Raw genomic sequence first — 23,822 nt, 5'->3', positions numbered from 1 at the left:
AAAAGATGTATGTAAATTTTAGAGGTGTAACGGCACACATTCGGACCAAAAATATCCGTTACAGCCATGTTGTTTCAGAACGCACATTTACCAAACAAATACAGCATGAAGGGAGATGAGATACCTGTGTTATACCTGAACACATGCAGAATGTTTACGCTCTCAACTAACTGTGAAATGCAACTTTCTGCAGTTCAGCTTTAAGCTGTCACTAAACTCTGCTATTTGGGAACTTTGAGGTTCTTCACGCTGCTACAGAAAAACATGTTAAACCGAACCAACAAAGCTTTATATCAGTATTTGCTTTTTTTGACAGCAATAAGGCTCAGTAGCTTTGTCCTCGATTCTCCTCCGTTAATAAATTGAGCAGTGTGTATACGAGCTAAGACCTTCCTCTGGGCTCAGATTGACTGTTTTTGACCGTGAGTGGTCCATTTTTGCAGATGGCAGTAGGACCACAAATTACCTGTGTCATACCACAGTGACAGTTTCAACAAATATGCAAGAAACTGATTTTTTTATTATAAAAGTTACATACTGCAACTTTAATTGAATAACTCACCTGAAACTCAGTGTATTTGTTTATATTTTGCAAACATCAGTTAAAGTCCAAATCCAGCTGCCTACAGCATTACCAGTCCTAAATGCTGCACAGTTTAAAATGTGGTCATTTTCCAGCTGGAAGGGGAATTTTGGTTCAAGCAACAAATCCTTTGCAGCCTGTGACTTCTTGTCTTGTAAGACTTCTTTTAGTTTTATCCATCTTCCAGTTTATGCACATCGGCATCTCTGTCCCCGTTGAAGAAAGGCATCCCCGCAGCATGATGCTACCACCTCCAAGTTGTGCTGTTTTGAGGTGATGTGCAATGTTAGTTTTCTTCTATTTATACGATTTGTAAAATAGGACAAAAATTAAAATTCTCTAAAAATGAAGCGAGTTTCTGTTGAGATGAAGAAATGACATATTTGATCCACTGTTGAGTCCATTTGGATGCAACACACACACTGCTTATGCCTAAAACACTCAACTGGCATTGTAACATGCTAATTGGATTCTCTGAAGGAGTATCTCTATCTCCCTCAATTAGTGTCTGTTGCTTTGGCATTATAAATATCCCGTCTCCACCACCAGGAGGAATCTGATCTTTATGTACACAGACCAGGGTCTCCCCAGAGGATAAAGTCACACACATCCACCCATTGAACGTCTGTACAAAAATTAGCTAGCTTCTCTTTTATTGTCAGTCTCCAGCAGCATTGGTTTCGCATGTCCGTGCTGCATCTTTGGGCTCAAGCTTGACTCAGTTTCTGTGGGAAACTTTTGATTTCGCTTCCCATACATACTTTTGCCACCATTGTCACTCTCTGGGGGTTTAACCAATTTGTCTATAGGCACGTACTGAATTGCGATGCTCCACATAAACCACATCTTTGCTGATTGAGGAGTTTAATAAATGAGTAGTGGAATAATGTGTGAAACATAAGCTGCAACAGGCTCCTTTCCAGATTGGAAATTGGACTGAAAATTAGCTCTTTAGAAGCTAAATGATCCATTACGGGATCTCAGATACACATGTAAAAAGCTATGCTGCACAGTTATTAAGATGTAAGAGTAAGATAATATCCCCAATAGACAGAGATAGTTCATCCAAACTATTTAGCTCTATATCAGACTTTAAAATGAGTTAAAGTTAAAATATAGCAGAACAGAGTTGACATATTTAACAAATCTTTGTTTGTCCAACAGTCTCAATGCTGTGATAGTTTAACACCACAGAATTTTGTTGCACCTTTATGTTAATCTTTGGTCAGAAAGTAATTTTTCCTTTGTATCTGTGGATGCTATTTTTGCTCTGTAAAAATAGCATCCACTTCTGGAAGGTTCGCCTCTATTCCAGGTTCTCTCAATTTGTGGATCATGCCTCTCCTTGAAGAGCTCTGACTCGAGTTTTTATTTGTTGTTTTGAGCTGGTATTGAGTGTTCAGCATCTGACATCAAGTTAAACATTATGTAATACTTCAAATTCTGTAGACTACCCGGTATTATACATCAGACAGATGGTTCTTATTTCTACTTACCTCAAAATTGATCTCAGAATTTATCTCAAATCATCCATCTGCTCATATAATTTTTTTCCCCAAAAAAACATTTAATCTATCCGTTGAAACAAATGACATATAAAAATGTTAAGTAGTTTTGGTTCAAGTTTATGGCAAAAGCAGAAAATGTTTTCTTTTTTCAGGAATAAACAAAGGTTCACTTCAGCTGCTATTTTTTCTGTCAAACTAAATTAACAGCCACAAGTGTCCATTTAGAGTTCTTATTTAGGTGTCATGTCCTGCTTTCCATTTATTTATATCTACATGTGGTGCTTTTGAGCTATTATAAAGGCATTCTCTTAGCTTTCTGCAAGACAAAACATGTTGAAAGACCTTAAACACTCAAAAAAGTGAAAGATGGGAGAAAAGTGAAAGTCTCTAGTTTATCTTTCCTGTCTCTTCCTTCTTTACAAGTCGTATCTTCTTTGTCTCTCTTCTTCTCCCCCCTCATTGGTAACCTGAATTGGTGGGTTATTGATGACCTCTTCTGTATTTCTGACTTCTGTTATTTTCTGGTGTTCTGTCCTCCTCTTGAGTCGGAGGAAACAGGCCGGCCTCTATCTCACACACGGTTGGACTCGTCCCAGCTTGGATTGGATGCTCCATGCGGCCGTCCTCCTGCTGGCTGCTTGCTGTAATCAGTCATAGTGGAGCAGACACTCCATCCATCACAGGGGCTAAACTCCCTTCATTGCTCTGGCCCATAACACACAGTGCACCTGTCAACAGCAGCCCGCATCGCTACGGCTGACTTTGTCCTGTCTCTTTGACTGTTTGAGCAAAACTTTAGCTGGAACAGAGGTCAGATTTAAGTCCCATCAATCTGAGGGTTTTTTCATTCTTTTTGAAAAGATTCAAAGAAAAATGTCAGTGTTTTAGAGGTTTTTATTTGGTCTCTTTTAAAATCTGAAAAGGAGTTGTTGACTGATTTTGGCTCTGGAATAAATTTCTTTTTGCAGATATTGGAGTTCAGAAGGAAGCAGGGAGGACATTATTTGCTGGCTAAATGAAAAGGAAGCTGTTCAGCTTAAATATTTGCTCTACAGTGCAAACAGTGATTTCCTTCTAGGGCAATATAAGCTATAAAACATCTGAATGAATACCTAAAAATATTTTATGTTATTTGTATTTATTTTCCCTATCTCATTTTAATTGTTGGGGCATATACTTGCATTTAGGTGTTAAACTGTTCCAGAAAGACAATCATTATCCTACTTAGTAAATCAAGTTTAGTTTATATGTTTAGCGTATTTCTCAGATAAACATCAGAGAGAGCTTCAAAGTTGATATGAATAAAACTTTAATCTTTATCATAAAAATAAAAGCTGCTACAGCTGTGGAAAACAATGTAACAGAAAATAAGGTTAAACACTTGAACCCTGGTTTCAGCCAGACATGAAAGTCGGGTCACTTGGAGGTTACAGAAAAAAGCCCACAGAGAGTCATTTCTCCCGCTTTCTGAGTTAACGGTGTCTTTCACTAAGCTGGTATTTGTTATGTCATGTTGTACATGTCTTTTGACTTTGATTTCTGTCTCTTTGCCTCTGCAGATTGCTGCTCTGCAAAAAGGAGGAGACAGCTTCCCACTCACCGCCGCCTCGGGCAAAGTGCTCGGAAAGGTGCGTCAGAGGACAAACAAACTGAAAAAAATAAAATAAAAACTTTCAACTAAAGTGGTGCTTCGTTGCAGGCTTACTTCAAAACACAGCCACCCAGTTGAAAGTCAAATAATTTTAGGGATGATCAACGTCGCAGAGAGATGGATGCTGAACATTTACGGGAAACATTTGTCTTTATTTTCAGGCGCTGAGAAGCTGCGATAAGAGCTTCAAGCCTGTGTACGTCTCTGTGGGTCACAAAATCAGCCTGGGCACCGCTGTCCGCCTGACACACTCATGCTGCCGCTACCGGGTACCTGAGCCCATCAGACAGGTACCCTATGCACAAACACTGCAGGAGTACATCAGGTTTGACACGTCACAGCAACATGCCCTGCTGTAAGCATGCCGAACTGCTCAGTTGTGAGGCAGAACGCTGCTTCGGTGGGCACGTCTTGCTCATTTCTTGTGTAACGGCGTGCCGCTGTGAAGGGAGGCGGTGTGAGCGTCATGCTGTGCCGAGCTTTTCATTAACAGGGCCTGGGAGGCTTGTAGAAGAGGAAGGAGCGTGTGTGCTAAACATCCCCAATCCCGTGTGGATCTTTTACACTCCAGCACAAATACACAGATTGGGCTAACACTCTGAGACAATAAGATCCCACATTACAGGGGCGAGTGTGACATGATACGGAGAACTATTCTGGCTCCATTGCTGAGAGCTTAGCACACTTCAGAACTTCTCAATAATTTCTTGTTAATTTTGAATTGATGCCTTGTCAACTACAGGTCTCTTTTCTGCCATGTTTTGGGAGTTTTAAGCTTCTAGCTACAGCTCACTGTTGTGATCTTGGTTTAGGAGAGCCTCTGCCGGAAGGGGAGAGGCTAAATGTGTTTGTACAGCGCTGCTGTGTGAATTTGTGTTCCAGCTTGGGGAGATGAAAATGGCTCTGTATTGATTTTGACACGAATGATTTGCTCAGAATCAGCTACATCAAACTGCTGATTGTAAAGGTATTCTCACTACAGTCGACCACATTTTTATTCAAAATAGTTTGAGTCTTTGAAAAAAAAAAAAAGGTTAATATCCTTTTGCAGCAAACCCAACAGATGTGTTTGGTGCCAATTCAATTCAGTTTGTTTATGCAGCACCAATTCACAACAAATTAAAAAAATTATACTTATAAATATGTAGTTAATGCCATAAAGCTTTATCATTCTATCTTCTGACTAAAATCTATGGTTCTGCTTAGAGTGGATTCTTGGTGACTAGAAGATGCCGCTCTTTGCTGCAGTTGTCTAGCGGTGTGTACCTCCCTTACTATCCTGCTCTCTGGGTCAGGCGGTAACATAAAAATAACTCCTAGTGGCCAATGACCAAACTAAATGAACCTCTGTGTGATTTCCTAAGACAGGAAAATAGGAAGATATGGTTTATTAGTTAGGTTCATAAAAATGTATTAACTGGAAGATTTAAATTGTAAATAAAAAAAACATAGTTGCCTTTTTCTTAGATTGGATATAATTTATCAACTGTCTGGTGTTACACAGGTGATTTTGTTTAAAATAGTTATTAATGGCCACTGTATCATTTCACTGAACTGCAATTAGCAGTTAAATTTTCAAAAATGTTTTAGTCTGATATTCTGCAGTAAAGGTTGGACTTTTTTTTTTCCAGGAGTGACAACAAATTTATTTCAATAGCTGCTACATTTTCAACAACATACACTATTTTTCTTTCCGGATTTAAATATTTTAAATGTTTCACACAATTTATTTAGACGTGCTGAAAAGTACCAAATGTAAATCTACTCATCAAGTTGGAGATTTCTTTTAAGTGTCAACAAAAAGTTTACGAAGAGGGAACTTAAATTGAATTGCTGTCCGCTGGTGACAGTTAAGATGCTTATGACTTTTTTTTAGTGCTTTCTCCATACTGCCTAGTTCAAAGAGAGCTGATCTCCTGCCCAGTGAATGCTGGGACCCCTATAATGTTGTGTTTAATCAATAAATGAGCCATAATAGTTTTGGCCAGATTTGACTAAAAACACACACAGTTAAAAGTCTCTCCATTTTACTAAATATAACCCTCAAAGTGCTGCTGTTTTTATGAAAAGTAAACAACTTGCCAAGGTTCATCCCAGCCCCCTCAGGCTGTTTCTCTGTGTGCCACTAGGTTGTGCTGTGCTTCTGCTGTTTTCACACAGGAAACACGAGCTGAAGCACACATCTCAGACTCATGCGTGGCTCTTTTTTTTTTTTTTTCAAGTGGAGCTGCAGTGGTATCCCCATCGCTCCCACACATACAACCACCAGCAGAACGATAGGGTTTATTTTATCAGATGTAAACATCAGAGAGAGTCAGGGACACTTTCACCTGCCTCTATCCAACCACTAGTGGCCCCATCTTTAACTTATCCTTGTCCAGCTGTTTCTCTGTTTGACACAAACATTTTTTTTCTGCTTCTTATGTTTCTATTCCAACCGATTGCAAAGAAAATAAGCATCAGAATAGTTAAGACAAGTGCCCAGGTCACGCTCGAGTTTATGTCACATTTTTGTTCTTCAGCATTTCAAAGCTCAGTGACAACACTTCAATACAAATACTGAAATCGTCCACGGAAAAATAACAGGCTGAGAGAGCTCCCCTTGTGTGCTGACGCTTACTTTTATGGATCTTTATGTTGTCAGATATAGCATTGTGGTTCATCACAAGGTTATGCACAGCAGAGCCCCGTAGGTTGTTAGATAAGTCAGTGAAGCTGGAGCAGATCCTGCTTGAACTTTTGCAGGGGTGTGTAAGAGAAATGAAAGGCTTTTGCATGGGGAGAAATATAAAAATAATGTTTTTTTTATTGAGTAATCTTTATTTTTTCATGCAAGTTTGAGAGCTATACTAGGAGGACTGACAGCATTTGTGGTCTTTTGTTGTTGTTGTTTTAGTTGGCTAAAGGTCATCATTTGGATGCAATCAGGCAACCTCACATCATTTCATTTTCATCCAAATTTCTTGGGAGCCACTTGTTCCTCCACCAAAAAGCCTAAACTTGTTAGCTGGGTTTTGTTTACAAATGTGTTTCGGAAATAAAATCTGGTAATATTGTTGCCCTGCTTTATGTTTTAATGTGTGTGCCCATATCTTTGGTTCTATTTATTTTTTTAAGATCCATAAATGTTTAACAATATAGATTTTTTTCCATGCCTATAACCAAATTCCTACCAGCTCCAGGTTTGTTAAATCTGAATTAAACACTAGAGAAGGAGAGACGTGGAGAGTACAGTGCCTGAAATGAAAAGTAGCTGCATTTAGAGACAAAGTGATGTAACGTTAGTGTGATTTAGCAAACCGTTCTGCTGTAATGTTTTTTTATTTTTTTATTCATGAACAGAGGCGACGTTTTATCACATGTGTATTTATGAGATCATAAAGAAGAAATTTGGTATTTTAGTGAATGCAGTCATGAACTTACGACTGTAATATTTTTCAACAGTTTTAAAACATTTTATTAAAGATTAGTATTGAATCCAGCCTGCAAGCATCATTGAAAGCTCCAGCTGAATTTTTAGCTCTACCACCAGTCAGCTAAAGTCTTTCTGTGACATAGTGATTTGTGGACTTATTTATTTTTTACATCTGGGATTTTATCATTTATTTAAAGTTTATTTATACATCTAGTTCAGAGGTGTGCAGCCTTTACAACCAAAAGGACCATTTTGCTCTCAGGACAGCCAAATAAAACTAATTTAGCCCCATGAATGTCACATGACATTTTGAAAAATGACAAATTTTTAAACAAATATCTACGTTAAAGAGCCAGTGTTTTATTTCTGTTTTTAGGATTAATAACAAAGATAAACATAAAAGATGATGAATTATTTAAAGATAAAAAATAAAGAAAAACACATACGTTCCAACCTAATGACTAGGAAAACAAATAAAAAAATATATTTCTTTATTTGTGGAAATTCAATGCAGATATTGCACAAAAATGCAGGTTAAAAATCTGCATTTGTCATGATATCTGTATTTAAAAGTATTCTCCGGTTCCTTTTAATTTTTAGACAATATTATTGTGGAAGGTCTGAAGAGCAACTTGCAGCCACAGGTTCCACACTGCTGATTTAGTTTCTAACCTAAAATTAGATTGTTGTACAAAATAAGCATCCATCCATCCATCCATCCATCCATCCATCCATCCATCCATCCATCCATCCATCCATCCATCCATCCAACAGTCTATTATGTCATGAAATCATACTGTTTTGAGACTTTTTAAGCTTATGTCTTGAGTTTTATGAAAAGATTATGAATCATTTTCCTCCAATATTCTGTTATCATACAGTTTCTCATGCAGGACTTTATTTGATTTACTTGTATGAAATTATGCAAATGCCTTTATTTGAATAATGTATACATATCTTATCAAGGTTGTGAGCAGGTAATGTTTCTTCTTTGCATTGAAGATATTTCACTTTTGGAATGATTATAGATGAATAGCAGCAAAATAAAAAACAACTAAAGTCTCTTCAGCTGCTTTTTAAAAAATCTGTCTCTCCTTTGTCTAATAAATTCCTCTCACCCCAGAATAAGACAAACCCGACCGTCCACGGTTTGAGGGATTCAGAAAGTTGAAAGGGAAAGATGACATCATGGTGTTAGTCTGCAGTGAAGGCTGATGTGTGAATGCACTGCAGCAGAATATAGAGGATCTACTAAAAACACTCACTCACACACATGCAGGGAGCCAATTCACGCCCCGTCTCAGTTGTGCTCCCCCACCCCATTAAATTCTCACACTACCTCAGCGTCTCACGCTTGAACATGTGGGGGACGTTAAAGACAAGCAGACATCTGCCTCGGCCCGAACCTCTGCAGTCATCATGGCAGCGAGAGTAACAAGTAGAGGGACAGACAGGGGGAAGCTCGCATGTCAGATCTAAAGTGATGAATCGAAACGCCTCAGAACTCTGCAGCGTCTCAGCGTCATCAAGCGACGTTATGTTGCCATCATGTGAGGCAGGACTCACTTACCGTGTGATTTGTGAATGCAATTAGCCAAACTGATGTCAAGCCCGTTGTGTTGTTTCTATAGATAACCTTATAGGGACAGATTTACTACCAACCTCAAAAAAGCAGAGTACTTAATGTTTATTTATTAGTGAAAAGCCTTCTGTGTACTACATGAATATGTTCTTCTACACAAGGTGCACCATTTTGTTCATAATTTAGCCAGGATTTTGGGCCTAGTCTCTATCCGGAATTACATTTGATTGATTGTATTAATCAGTCAAACAACTGGGTAAGAGTTTTCACGAATTGTGGAGATCATGCAAATGCTCAAACTGCTGATTAAAATCTTAAGACAAAGAAAAAAAGCTACAAGTGTTTGCACTTCAGCTGCTGGATCACAACCAGGAGCAGGGCAGAGCTTCAAAATGCAAATGAAGGACACTGGGAAAAGGGAAAAAAACAAAAACGTCAAGCATATTATTGTAAGCTACAGTACATGCAGGCTGTTCATCAAAAATGTAATTAAAGACTAACAGACTCCAAAGAAATCCACAAAATAGAATTAGAAGCACAAAGAAAGGACTCATTGGTGAAAAGCCAAAATTTTGTTTTAGATATTTCCACTCAGTTGATGGGACCGTATCTCTATCTGGTGAAGATGGGAATTAACAGGATTACAGCAAAAAAATAACTAAAGTCTCTTCAGTAATCCTGTTACTCCTTCATGAAGGACATTCAAAGTCTGTGAATGCAATGTTTGTGAATGACAGTTTGTGATCTTTGGCCAGTTTTTCATCAAACAGCTTCCAGTGGTAAACTAGTTATTGCTTTGCACCATATCCGTTTCTATTGCTTCAGGTTCCAGCAATACGCCGGTTCTTTCTCGGCATCAGTTCTGAAGAAGCTCTTCAGTCAGTAACCAACTGACTTGACTGGTTGCTGGAGACTAGCAACCAGTCAAAAGTGAAGCTGCAGATGATATTTTCCATAAACAACGTTTCAGACTCACTGTCGGCTCACTGTCTCATATCACCAGGTGGTGTTAAGAAATCCTGTTTACACTGTTTAGTTCTCACTTCCCAGCGCTGCCCGTGCAGATGAGAGATCAACTGAATAACGTTCATAAACAACACTTGTTGTTTAGCCGTTGATTTATTGAGATAAATATTATCCGTGTGGTTTGACTCTCTCTGATCCTACACAATGAAAACGTCAGAAGAGAAGCATGATCAAACTTTATGTTGACTAGACGTTTAACTTAATTCATTGATGACCTGTGGTAGGTCTTGGGAAAACCAAACCAGTTATTTTAATGCGCTGGTAGCTTTCTAAATGATACATATACATGTTGTTTCACTATTTCTGCTTCTCAGTTGTCTGGAACTAGATTTTACTCTTATGCCTTTAGCATAAGAGTTCCACTTAACTTCAAGATGGCTATTACAGCGTTTATACAATGTTTTTATATTATTTTACTGTACTCCGCTGAAAAGAACATTGCTCTGAAAATGAACAAGTGCTCTTCATTTCAGTTCTCTTCTTTGAATCCATTTCTTTTAAAGGTGGGTCATTGGGTCATACTTTGAAAATTAGTAATAAAATCATTTGAAATGAAATGGGGATTTTTTTCCTACTGTCACAAGAATATATTTGTTAGAGGGTGCAGCCCTCCAGTTAGATGATTGCTCTTGATTTTGACATTTTGTCAGACACACTTGTTCACATACACCACAGAGCCATGCCTTCCTGCTTCCTCCCTTCACCACTAAAGTCACTTAAGGGCTCTGATACACAGCAGTCTGTCAGAAAGCTAATTTTCTTCAAGCTAATGTTCCCTGACAAACTTACTTCAGATTGCTTCACTAGTGATTAGCCGGCCAGCCACTCGCTTCAGCAGAAAATTAAAATAATCTGAAAGGCTGTTGTAATAGATGCAGGCTATAGCTGTACCAGCCTAATAGTTATAGGAAGAAAAATTGCACTTTGAGAACATTCAGACTTTTCTCCTAAACTGAAGGATGAGATGTTCAAGAAACAGCATTACAATTCCAATCCTTAACCTATTCTCAGTGGAACAGGCTGTTTTCTCTCAGTGCTTTTTCTGTCTTCTGATGAGGAGAACTTGTTTGTTTGTTTGTTTCAGATGCAGGACAATATTTTTAAAAGCATTTCATCAAACTGTGCTCTCAGTAATAGTCACTAAATAGTTTTCAAGGAACTCCGTAGTTGGCTGTAAAAAGGCCCTCCGTTTTGTGGCAGAAGGAACATGGTTACAGGGAAAAGCTCACACACTCACTGTTGCTTTGGTTATACAAAAAAAATTAAGATTTTTTTCATTTGAAAAAAACAAAAAAAAAACGGATGTGGTTCTGGCACTTATGAGTTGTTGGCCACTCCAGAGTGAGCAATAGTCCCAGCCTGGCAACCCCTATGATAATTATCTGACTCTGCCTAAACATGCAGCCAGAGCTTGGTTGAATGGTTTTGCTCCCATTGTACTCATGTAGTGTAACGGCCTAGTCAAGGTCCAGACCTAAAGTAAGCCTCTGTAAAGATTTCACAGTCATGGACTTCTTTGTGTTGATCTCAGATGAACAATACATTAGAATAAGGTTTGCAATTGGAACATGACAAAATGTGAAAACAGTAATTCACACAGGCAGTGTGTGAATTACATTTTCAGGAAGCTGTGTTTGTTTACACTGTACCATGGGTTGTATAACTGCTTATTTCCAGGTTTGAATCCATTACTGTCCGAAGCTCTCCTCCTCCACACTCTGATGGGAACACATCTATTCCTAATGGGACTCTGAGGAGACTCTCCTCCATGTCTGAGTGCTTTGTACAAGGTGGAAGTCCCTAATTATGCTCTTTCTTCTCCATTTGTCTTCCATTTCTGTTAAATCAGTTATGCAGGATGTGGAGTGGGGGGGAAAACAAAAAAACAAGTTTGTAGCTTCCCGACGGACTAATGTCTGGGAAGTTTTTTGACTTCTGTGATACAGATTTACACTGGACATAAACTGTCTTCAGAAAGCTGTGGAGGAGCCGGCAGTGAAACACTACAGCCCTCGTTGTCCTGCAGGGCTGATTTCAGCATGTGTACAACTTTCAAAGTCTCCACTTTGGGTTTCAATACATCCCCCTTTGCACTGAGTGGGGAGACGTAAAAACTCTACAGCTGCTCTCCCAGATTGCAAAAACAGATGGAATTTCAATGTGAGTGATGGGCAACGGAGAGCGTGCATGCACAGAATAAAAGAGATTGAGGAAAGGAAGGAGGCATACAGTACTTTTGGGTGGCTATATGGGAGATATTGCTGATGCGTATTTTGTGTGGTTATTAAAACCTAAAATATATTTGAGGGAAGGATGATTTCTGGGTTTATTATTTTAGGGGTCGCGGTGTTATAGTGTGCAGATGCAGAAATTTACATTATTGCACTGTACACTGTTGAACAAAAAAACATGTTTTTGTGTGCACCGAGTATCAGAACTATTTCAATGAGTGGCTTGTTTTTAGCAATAATCCATTTCTTTAACCAACTGGCATCCCCCACCACTTTTTGTTAAGTACGTTTTGTTACTTTTTGTTAAGTATCAAAAAGTTACTTTACACTTTTTGTTTTTCCACATCCATCCATCCATCCATCCATCCATCCATCCATCCATCCATCCATCCATCCATCCATCCATCCATCCATCCACTCTCTGTTTCCCTCTTTCTTTCTGTCTCTCCTATGGGGGTATCAGATAATTTGCCTCGCATTGTTGCTATGCTGTAGATTAAAATGTGAGAGTCTCCATGTTGCCCAAGGTTGTGTTTGCCGACTTGTAACTGTTGAATTTTTGGTTAAAGTTTGAAGTAAATCTGGGCCTCATTACAAGCTACACTTTGCCTTTGTTAACGAACGGTAGTTATTATTCATCATTCCTACTGAGATCAACAATTTTTCATTAGGCAAACTGAGAAGACAAATCTTGTTTAATATTATTGCTTAATATTGTAGCACATTTCCAGTGCTTTGTAAGGGTGGTTTGTTCAAATGCAAACACACATGTTGTTGTATTTTATTGTGGCGTTGTGTGATACATTAAACATCTATGGGATCCAAATACTGTAGAAATGATGGAAAGGGATGCCTGGTTTGATGACTTTTTATTTTCACTGTGCATTTGTATTCAGTCCCCTTCACTCCAACACCACAAAGTTAAATCTAGTGCAACCAATTAACTTCTAAAGTCACCCAACTGTTATATAATTATAATGTTTGCAATTTTATCTCAGTTCATTCATCCATCTACACAGAACATAATCAGCTGTCCTGCGTAGGATTTTTAGAGAACAGTAGTAAACAAATGACCTCACAAAGTGTTTAAGGCTTGCATCCTACATCCCTTCTGACCAGTTTGAGATTGTAATCCATACATTTATTACATCTTGGTTACATTACTGCAAGTAGTTGCAGTAATTGGAACAACTGCAACTCCTCACTGGAAGCAGAAGGCTCAATAACATCGCTCCTGTATTAAAAACCTTGGATTGGGTTTCTATTTATTACAGGATGCAGCTTAAATTTTCAGTGCTTTAAAAAGTCTGAATGGCTTTGGCACCATACTACTTATCTAATCCTCTTCACTCTTACAATCCAGCAAGGACTTTTGGATCAACAGGTCACTTGCTCAGATCAAGACTAAACATCAGAGATTACAGAGTCTTTCCTTTGATAGACATTAAGCTCTGGAACACCCTGCCTTTGAAAGTCAACGCCTCTCAAACTGCTGATCAACTTAAGTCTGTTTAAAACACATTGCTTAGCTTTTAATATGTAAAGCACTTTGGTCAACTCCTTCACTTTTAGATGTATATAAATAAATCTGGTTTGGACTTGACATCGTCATTGTCTGTAATTATGGCAAAATAATAATTTACAGAAGGACAGCTAAAGATTCCAGACCTTTTCAAGGAGAAAAAAGGAATATCTTGTCATGTTATCTTCAGAATGAGGGATGTTATTTGGTGTTCTTGTGAGATTGTGTAATCTGATTTATTAATCTGAGCTAAATGCTTGGGTCTGGGTCCCTCATGGTTTTGGTTAGTCCAATTTGTCCCATCTGTTTTGAAGACACAGAATGGGCAGCAGGATTTAAACAGAATGGATGGGCTTGAAAAGAAAAGCAGCGACAGAGAGAAACTCTCTCAGCTGTAAAAGAGTTATTTCACTAAGCCAACAAGGGAAAATATCCATGAAGACTGACACCACAGCTCCTTGTGTGCCAGCCACTGGTTGGGATGTGTAAGTCTTTCTGAATGTGCCTGGAGAACCTGACTGATTTAGAGTGGAGCTCACCTTCGGGCCCCGAGGCTGTCTGAATGTTAATATATGGCTGTCTGACATTCTGCTGCTGTTGCCACTGGACTGTGGGCCTCCACTGAGAGTTGGGAGGAGAGCTGGAAAGAGACCTAAGCGTAGCCAAGGGGTGGATATGACAGAGAGCCATGGGAGGCAGGAGAAAGTTTGAATAGTGAGTGATGAAAGGATCTGTTTTTAAAAAAAAGTTTGGTATGGTGAATCTCAGAGAGAGGAAACACCATGAGGAGGTGATGGATGCGTATAGAAGTGGTGGAGGGAGTGGAGCTTGTGGCTGTAACTGCAGGGCGTTGGTGGTGATGGAGGATAATGACCTGCCCCAGGCGCCTGGACCAGACCTTTACTCTGTGTAAGTGCATGTGTCAGTTGAATTTACATAAAGTTTTGCTAAACAGCCAAAGATCTGTTTACCTCTGTTTTTCTAGCCAGAAACTCTGGCTAGAAAATTGTGATTTTAAGCTGCATTGAGTCCATTTTCCATCAGAAACACACAGTCTGAAACAATCACTCACACTGAATTAGATTATTTACCTGCTTTAGGATATTTGCTATTATTAAAACATTTTTCCAGTCTTCCTTTACGCATAAGCAACTCTAATATTTCTTTTTGCTGTAATGAGTCATTTATTCATGCATAAAATTTGATATTTGCACTGCAACAGACTCCTGCTGTTATCCAGCTAGTATAGCATTAGACATCCAATTCATTCTTCAACTTAAGTTGTGTTTTAAAATTCTTAAATTCTATTTTCCTGCATTGATCAAATAATAAAATGAAAAATTAAATCCAAATATTGCAAACAAGTTTCCTGATTCTGTTTCAGTGCAGGTCCCTTACTGGGTTTATTGACATCTACAGCTCTTGAAAACCAGTAGATTTTGACTCTAATCTGTTCACAATCGCCAGTCCACAATGTCGACAACAGAAGCCTCTAAAGGAAACCAACACTCTTCCTCTTTTTATGGCTGGCTCGCTGCATTTTGCCACCATCTCTGATAGAAACCTTTCTGTGTGATTCTGATGGATTTTGTCTCGCTTTGATCTTGTCCTGCGATGTTTGGAAACCACACACGATTTAAACAGATGAGAGTAATATTTTATTGGCACGTACATAACAGCATGATCCAATGTAAATACATTAATTTACTTGGGGATATTACCAACAGAGAGCTCTATAGATTTAAAAACTTTACAACCTTAAGATCGGTAATGTTTGAAAAGCCACATGAAATGTTAAAGAACGTTTTTAGTTCCTAAAGCCTCCCAAAAGAACCAAAAATGCAGCAGAGAATGTAAAAAGTAAAACTGTTTTCTATTTCCTAAGTTAAGCATCTGTTCATGAGTCTGCATAACAACCTGATCTCAAACAGCTTTGGAAACTAGCAGAAATTTTTGTGTTACACAATATAAATAAGTAATATTTATGTATGGTAATCTCTGTTAATATATTACTTTGTGCAGAATGCAGGGATTTGTCAAAATAATCTGGCACTCTCTGCTCAGAAAATCTGTTCCCATGTGGTTTCCCCTTGAACCACAAACACATCAGCTTTTTGCATATAAATGTGTAAATGTTTTTATCCACCAGCCACAGAGTCATGTAAAAACACCAAACACCACTGAAGGCGGTGTTACGAAACTTCCCTTCATGTAGGTTTGCAACACCGATTTCAATTCTTACAAGCACTTCGAAAAAACAGGCTGTTAGGAATAAAAACATCATCTTTGCACATTTTTAAGCAGTGACAAGATGATTTAATTATTTATGGATATGTAAAAAAAAATAAAAATCAGTGTGAAACTTTGGAGTGTGGAAGGCACAGCAAACAATGGTAACCTAGACTGCTTCACCTCCTGTTGTAAGGTGTAGGCTTAATAAAACAGTATATCTGGGTTGTAAGGTGTAGCAGCTGCATTTCTGTTGCATCTGGAGCGTTTATCTAACACAGAAACGTTCACATTCACACCACACTAGTCACTTGTGAGAAACTCACATCGAATCATTAAAATGAAGTTGTTCATCAGAGCGTTAATTAAAAAGCTGCTGGGTGTGGTTTCTCCTTGACACTTCTGAAAAGGAAATGGCAGAAACCGATAGACGAACTGACTTCTTTTGGTTTCGTAAGAATTTTTAAGTGATTGTTTTCTAGGATGTCCTCTGTCACAAGGCAGCATAGTTTTTTTTCATGTGTTAATGCAACGTGTGTGGTTTACTTAAGACGATATATATGAGGATTCCTGTACTAAATGTACCAAAGGCTGTCTTTTAAACCGTTTTCTCCAGTTGTACAGTTTGCCTGTTGTTCTGTATTACACTCTTGCCAAGATATTTTAGAAGGGTTTTTATGCAATCTGGTAGAGTCCGGAAAAGCGTGAAAAACTGCGTTTTTAGACTTAGTAGTACCATAACCTATTCTTTTGCTGTTTCCTACCTTTCACCTGGATGTCCTGGTTCACAACTGTGAGACAATAAAGAATATTTCTATTCTATTCTATTATATTCTTATGTCCTTTATTTCACAGTTTCTCTCCTTTCATTATTGTGCATTTCATTCCTTCCTTCCACCCTTGTATAGAGATATAAGATATAAATCTTTATTGTCATTGTCACAAGGACAACGAAATTTGTGTCCTATCTTCTGATCTATTTTCCTTCCTTTTAACATTTGTCCTTTTCACCTTCCTTCCTTTTTATCCTTGTCTCTCTCCATCTCAATTATTCCTTCCTTCCTTCTTTCCTTCCTTCCTTCCTTCCTTCCTTCCTTCCTTCCTTCCTTCCTTCCTTCCTTGTTGATATAATGTTGATATAATATGAGCAAGATCAACTTCTGAAATGTTTTCCCTCTTCCTGTTTCCTCTCCATCTCTCTCCCCCTCCTACTCCTCCTCTTCTCCTCCACAGGCTGACGTTCGCTCCAGAGAATACCTACGGATACACTTCCCAGCTACCGATACATGAATTAGACACTGAGGTAAGTGACAAAGGATTCAAAGGTGTGGATTCTCAACCTTACACATCGCACATCTGTTAAAAGAAAATTCTCAGCAGCAGGTTTCTGTCTCTCTGTGATTTTCAGTCCTAAAACAGGCTTAGGAGCCACAGCAAGTGACTCATCAAGGACTTTTCCTAAATCCCAGAGTAAATTCTCCATTTGTATTCCGAAATACCAATTATTGCTGTCTAATTTGCTGATTGAACCAAGTAAATTTGCATGGGATGAAGATAAATATGAGAAAGTTAGAACATTTCTTTTATTTCTTTGAACAAAAAGTGAAAAAAAAAAGCGAGCATTTAGAGTAAATAGACAGAGTATCGTTTTCTGTTCTGCCTGTACAACCTCATCAGGGGATGTTCAAAATCAGCTTTCAGCAGCACTTCCTCAACTCAGTTTTGTGAGCTTCCACCTGTTTGGCCTATGTAACAGAAACTGACTTCATTCTGCTGCTGCTTAGTGGGTGGATTTAAGAGTTTAAGAGCCTTTGACAGCCCCTCTGCATTTTCCTGCATTTTTATCAGAATGAGGGTGGGGCAAAGGTGATCCAAGGACGTGTAAGGTTATCCAGAGATGCTCAGGCTGTGAGAGCGAGAGCATGTTAAGCTCAGAAGAACCTTTGATCCTTAGAGTCTCATCTGAAATAACAGGCTGCGTTCCCCAATTTGACCCTGCCTCCCTTATTACTGATGAAAGCTGCAGACCATTAGCTCACTCAGTTCCTTCAAAAGTCTAATCATCATTCACCACATGAAGCCAAGCATGTTCAAACATGCTCAGAATCTAACCTTCTGAGTCTGAAGCAGAGACGCTAAAATGAACTCACTGGTTAGCACAGGAGGCTGTACGTGTGCTCTTTGGTGTTTCCGTGCTGCGCTTGGCAACATAATGGGAGATATGTGTGCGTCTTCTTGGAAGCTCACTGATGTGGTGAATCCTCTGACGGACCTTTGATCAGTGTTCCTGCAAAGAGTTGGAGACAGGAAGGGAGGCTTTGTGCTGAGTTGGCATGTATAACCCATATTTACCCTCACACTCACTTAACAATGCTGGAGGCACATTTGATCCAATGTACCGTGCCTTGGCTGTTTGATATGGTGTAGTGTAGGTCTTACTTTATAGTAATGTCGTACTTTCTTCATCTAAACATTAGCAGCAATATCCAGCTGACAAGCCTGTCTGAACAATATCGAGTTTCTGTCATGTTCTGTGTTTTCTGTGTGTTAATTTCGAGTTTTCGGTGTCTCTGTGTCTCCATGTTGTCCTGTTCTCCCCTCGATTACTCCCAGGTGTGTCTCGTTCTCTAATTACCCTCTGTGTATTTAACCCCACCTGTGTTCTTTGTTCCTCGTCGGGTCCTTGTCAATTCAGTGTCTAACGTGCGTGCTGTCATTCGTGTCCAGTCGTGTTAACGGTTGCTACCGGCGTCGAGCCCTGGCTTCTGCTCGGCGGTGCTGCCCGTTGCTGGACTGTGTTTTTCTTATTAAATTCAACTATTCCTCCTACCTGGGTCTACAGCGTCTGCCTCACCACCCCTCACCGCACCGCAACTCATGACAGTTTCAAATTAAGGCATGGGCAAGAATCAGAAAATGTGTTAATGCTCAGGGAAATGTTGAAATAGCAGTGCTTGCAAGCTTATTGACCTAAAATATTGTTGTAAGTGCATATATATATAAAAAGTTGTCCAGAACATTTAAAGGGGCAGTGTGTGTGGCATTTTCCAGCCACATAGAGTGTTGTTTAATTGCACAATCAAGTATCAGTGTTATCTTCAGTTGTTATAAAAATGCTATAAATATCAAACATGGCTTAAAAGAAATTTGACTTTGGATTTTAATGCCTGGAATTTGTGCCTCTGTCTCTTTAACAAGCTCCAGCTCTTTCCAACACTTCACCTTCAGCACATCATCACAACAATGTCTCTCCATTAAGCCTAAATAGTTAATGAATTAGCTTAGTGAATCTGGTTAATAATATTTTTAATGATAAGGAACAATTAATTACTGTATGACCTTTAATCCTTTTAAAAACTGTTCCGGTTGTGAGATGGCCCCTCCCTTGAATACAAATGGTTTTACATTCATTTTAGAGCTCAACTCCTCCCTCACTTCTGTTTCTGTCATTAATTCTCCCTAATTAACTTTTTGACAAAAGAAAACTGAACGGACTCTTTGACTCGGCAACACAGAACAAAAGAATCATCCCTTTTTTTTTTGCGCATTTCAGACACATTAACATCTTCAGTATGATATGAGACTGTCATAGAGACAAAAGAAAAAACTTATCGTCATCTGTGGCTTGATACATTGCTGTAGAAAGTTTGAGGCAGTGTGTTGCTCAGCTTTGGACCCTGGGACGTCCCTGGGTGGTAGAAGAGGATACATTTTTTCTGTCTTTGTCAGAGGCAGGACAGAAACTTGGAAGAGCATCAGGACAGAAGATCCCAACAGTAGAGAAGAACAAGATGCTTCAAGATGGAGTGAAGTAGAAACAATAGAATGACAGAAAATAGAAAAAAAGTCACATGAAAAAGAGGGTGTCTTTTGTATTCTGGATTTCACTTCTGTCTGTATTGACTAAGAAGTCAAATGGCTATGTAATTATACTTTATGGACAGTTGCAGAAATATGTAGAGAAATGTAGAGAAAGAGAGTACGTATGTAACAAAACAAAATGACAGGCTAATGATAAAATGAAAATGACAGCAAGGAAAAGCAAATTCAGCCATTTTTGGTTACTAGATACAGTATCTGTCAATTAAATGAAGGATGGCCTATTAAGTTATTAAGTACTGCTAAGTGATGTGGTGATGAAAAGTCATCTCACAAGTGGTTTAGAAAAAATGTGGATGTCTTTTGCCCGGAATCATGTCTACATGTTAGGGGGATACTCAGAAGAAAGAAGTTAGAGGGGTAAACAGCCATAATGCTAATCTGTAGCTCAGCACATCCACAAGCCATTCACTTTCAATTATGGAGACTGGTTCAATCAGCTTCATGCTGTTATACAAACTCTACTGCCCTTTACGAAACATTTCTGAAATGTCATGGAAAATGTTGGAGAGGCGCTCTGCACAAGGTTGGGGTTGATGAGCTCTGCTGGGAACCAGCCTTATTAAAAACTTATGGTGGCACAAGGACATGGCTGGTTGCTGGTTAACACTCAGACAAGGCAGTCTGAGTGTTAACCAGAGAACAAAGTGGCAGAAAGTCGATCTGTCACAGACCCACCTGTTACACCAATCACAGTCCATCTGAAGTTCTCCTTCCATCTCTTCCTGCCTCAGTTTAAGTTCCATAGATACATTACATATTTACATAGCCTATTTACAAAGTAACTGTCTGACATTTAATCCATTAAAACTATTTTCAGTTTTAGATCAGTAAGCGTTCCTGAGTGATGAAGGTGAAGAAAGCTGGACTTATTTTCTTTCTTAAAAATGTTTCATTTTTCAACCAAACAGCTTTTGAAATGGTTGAGAATAAACCGGGTAATAAATTTCAACCTCACACTCATACAACCACTAAGATTATTATTGGGGCAGGTCTTACACCATTCCTCACAAGTGGTTTAGAAAAAATGTTTTGCCTAAAATGCTTTACAAATTCAATTGCAAATAGTTTTACAAATAATTTTATGGGTTAAGATGAAATTTGATCTTTAATAAACCTGGAGTTACAGCTTCTCTTGTGTGATGTCAGTCTGTTTTATTTGCTTCAGTGAACCCCCAAACTAATCCCACGGTGTAGAACAAAGACACAAAATAATTTTACTATATGTATTTTACTAGAAAAAAGTTTACGCTTTTTTGCATTATTTAAGCTTGTTTAGCTGTTTGAGGTTATATGTTTTCTGGTTACTCCCTCTTCTTTGGCTGTTCATAAAACAAAGAAATGCTTCATGTTCAGTTTTATTGCAAAATCAAAGCTGGAGTCAGAACAGTACAATTTTTCTTTGTTTAAGAATCCCTGCAGGCATTTCCTCCATCCTTCTGTTTCTTCTTCTTATTAGACCTCATTTCAACATAACTACTTATTTCACTCTCTTTTGCTCGCCAGTGTGGCTGTATTGGGATTTATTACCTCTTTGTATATATTTGTCTCTCAGTTCTGCTTAGCTCCTCCTTCATCTGGCACTCAGATGAAATCATGTTGATTGTTTTGTTGAGATATTAACAGATGGAGTCGCCATCCATCCATCCACTTTGGTATTTTTTGCTACCAAGCTTATGCCTTGACTTGGAGCTGCCTTGAAGTGTGAATATCTAGTGTGTTTCTCTTTAAAGGAGACAGATACAAACATGGAGCCAGGCAACAACATGCACAGTGGCTGCAATCGTATTCACAGAATTGGTTTTACAAATAATAATCTGAAGAGAATCGTGCACATTGGCGTCAAGCCTCTGTGAGTTAATAATTTGTAAACGTACCTTTCACTACATCAACAGCTGCAAGTCATGTTTTCTTTTCTACCAGTTTTGCAGATTTAGAGACATTTCTCTGCTGTTTTCCTATTTTTTAACATTTCTCGTAGTCCTTTTTTTTTGCACTAATTTGCATTTGTGCAGTTTTTAAATGATACTATTCAGTTGCCCATTTCTTTTAAATAGAGTATGCTATTGTTAATACTGCAAAGTATTATTATTCTTATTTGATTAATTTTAACAGCTGCATTTAAACTGAGCTTAAAGGACCAGGTGTGTTGAATTTACTTATTTGATCACCGTACCTTTCAGGATTGCCTTTGTAATGTATGATTTTTCCTGCACTTCATAATCGCACACTATTTTTGTGTAGATCTGTAGCATAACGGCTGAATAAAATACATTGATATTTGTGGTTGTCATGTGACAAAGAGGGAAAATATTAAAGACCATAAATACATTTGGAAGACTCTGTTGCATGTGTGTGTGTGTGTATCTGTTTTGAGTGGAGAGATGATTCAAAGGGGGTACTCAACAAAAAGGTCAGGAACTGTGTAGTGGCAGTGGTGATTGTTGCTGCTTGCATGCTGATGTGCAGAAAGTGTCAAAGTATGAAGTTAAATAAATGGTCGGAAGGCAAAAAAGAAAACAATAACAAGAAGTGGAAGCAAGTGGTAAAGTTGACACGGCAACTTTGGATGATAAAATAGTTTCTCACTTTTTCTTATATTCACTTTCTGTTGGAAGCCTGTCATCTGTTTCCTGGAAAACAAACAAATTGGATGTCAAGGAGAAGAGAATGGGGATATAAAAAGTGAATCTTATGTATTTGCTTAGATGGACAGTGAGAGCAACAGTGGCGAGGGGAATAAAAGAATGGCTTCTGCAGACAGAGGAAAGGACCCTCCCCTTTGTCTTTCTCCTTATTTATTCTCCCTCCTGTCTGTCTGACGCAGTGGAGGGGAAATCGCATACATTTCATCATGCCCGGCCTCATACAGAAAAACCTTCCCTCCCTCTGCCCAGAATGCCGCCATGTGCCTCTCAAGTGCTGATAAATTGCCGCCCCCTGCCTCATTTTTCACCATCTTCTCATCAAACACACTGACAAAAAGCCCCTGCACACTCCTCAACGATAACAAGAACAATCGCTGAGCCCCAGGAACGAGAGACAGGATGAGAGAAAGGACAAATGGGTTGGCAGATCAGGAGAATGTGTGGCAGATAAGGAAAGGGGAAAGGCAGCTGGAAAACTGCGTTTCAGTAATTTTTTTTAAAAGAAGAAAAATAACTATGAAGAGCAAAAGATTTGTCTTGTTTTTTACATTTGAAAGCTTTAAAAAAAATGCTATATTTTATTGGATCAGAGTAAGATCTGCAGTTGTCATGTTCTGTGTTTTTCTGTGTATTTATTTAGAGTTTTCTGTGTCCCTGAGTCTTCGTGTTGTCCTGTCCTCCCTTTGATTACTCCCAGGTGTTTCTCATTCCCTGATTACCCTCCTGTGTATTTAGTGTCACCTGTGTGTCTGTGTCTTTGTCGGGTCCTCGTCTAATGTGCGCTCAGTCCTTTGTGTGTCCAGTCGTTAAACCAGTTGCTACCGGCGTTGAGCCCTGGCTTCCGCTCAGTTGTGCTGCCTGTGTTTTTGGACTGTTTTGACTTCATTCTTCATTAAAACCATCATTTTTCACTGCATCCTGGGTCTGCTGCGTCTGCCTCACCACCTCAACACCGCATTACATGACAGCAGTAGCGTCAGGTGGATAGCCGCAAAGTTTTGGGTCCTTGTTGTTTCACCGTTTCCTGTGCTGCTCAACAGCTGTGAATTTGATCAGTATCACTGCAGGAGAATACCCACAAACAGCAGCTATGCTACCTGTTTCCTCATCCAATTCCCTGCTGCAACAATATCATAATCTGCAGCAGCCATGTGACTGAGAGGAGCTCCCTGTGGGAGTCCTGTCAGGATGGAGAGTCATGATATTCAGCACACTGATGTGTCGACTAGACTGCAGTAGAAAGGTTTGGGATGACACATCATGTCTTCATCTTTTTCTCATTGCTCTCATCATACCTTGACCTTTGTTTTTTGGGGGGGTTGTCTTTTTTGCTGGTGAAGGATGCCAAGGAGAGTGACTCATGACTTAGCAACTGAAGTCTTTGTGATAGTGATAGTTTGGGACTTTTGAGAATTTTTCTAAGGTTTTAAATTTGCAATAACATGCATACAATATGATGATTCATTTTTTTGATTTCATTTTACCAGATTAGTTGTGAATCTGACGCTAAACCTAAAAATTAGTCAGGGGAGAAAAGCAGAGAGAGAT

The 23,822-nt window shown here is 38.8% G+C and overlaps 1 protein-coding gene across 6 annotated transcripts in view; it reads left to right on the top strand.

The window, feature by feature from the left end:
• LOC116720634 (endonuclease V) overlaps positions 1-23,822 on the top strand; it is a 59,441-nt gene that overhangs the window by 8,226 nt on the left and 27,393 nt on the right. For 5 of the 6 annotated variants that reach the window (XR_004339432.1, XR_004339434.1, XR_004339431.1 and 2 more), the window contains 3 exons: positions 3,651-3,719; positions 3,904-4,032; positions 16,981-17,050. Coding sequence is in view for 2 of the 6 variants with exons in the window: in XM_032564007.1 (XP_032419898.1) it covers positions 3,651-3,719; positions 3,904-4,032; positions 16,981-17,037 (255 nt within the window). In the remaining 4 variants the exon portion in view is untranslated. Of the gene's footprint in view, positions 1-3,650; positions 3,720-3,903; positions 4,033-16,980; positions 17,051-19,476; positions 21,598-23,822 lie in introns of those variants that run through there. The other variant, XM_032564008.1, reaches the window with a different exon arrangement.

Source organism: Xiphophorus hellerii, chromosome 5 (assembly GCF_003331165.1).
Source record: "Xiphophorus hellerii strain 12219 chromosome 5, Xiphophorus_hellerii-4.1, whole genome shotgun sequence".
NCBI lineage: Eukaryota > Metazoa > Chordata > Actinopteri > Cyprinodontiformes > Poeciliidae > Xiphophorus > Xiphophorus hellerii.
Note: the sequence above shows the minus strand (reverse complement) of the source record. Positions and strands in the feature narration are given on the sequence as shown.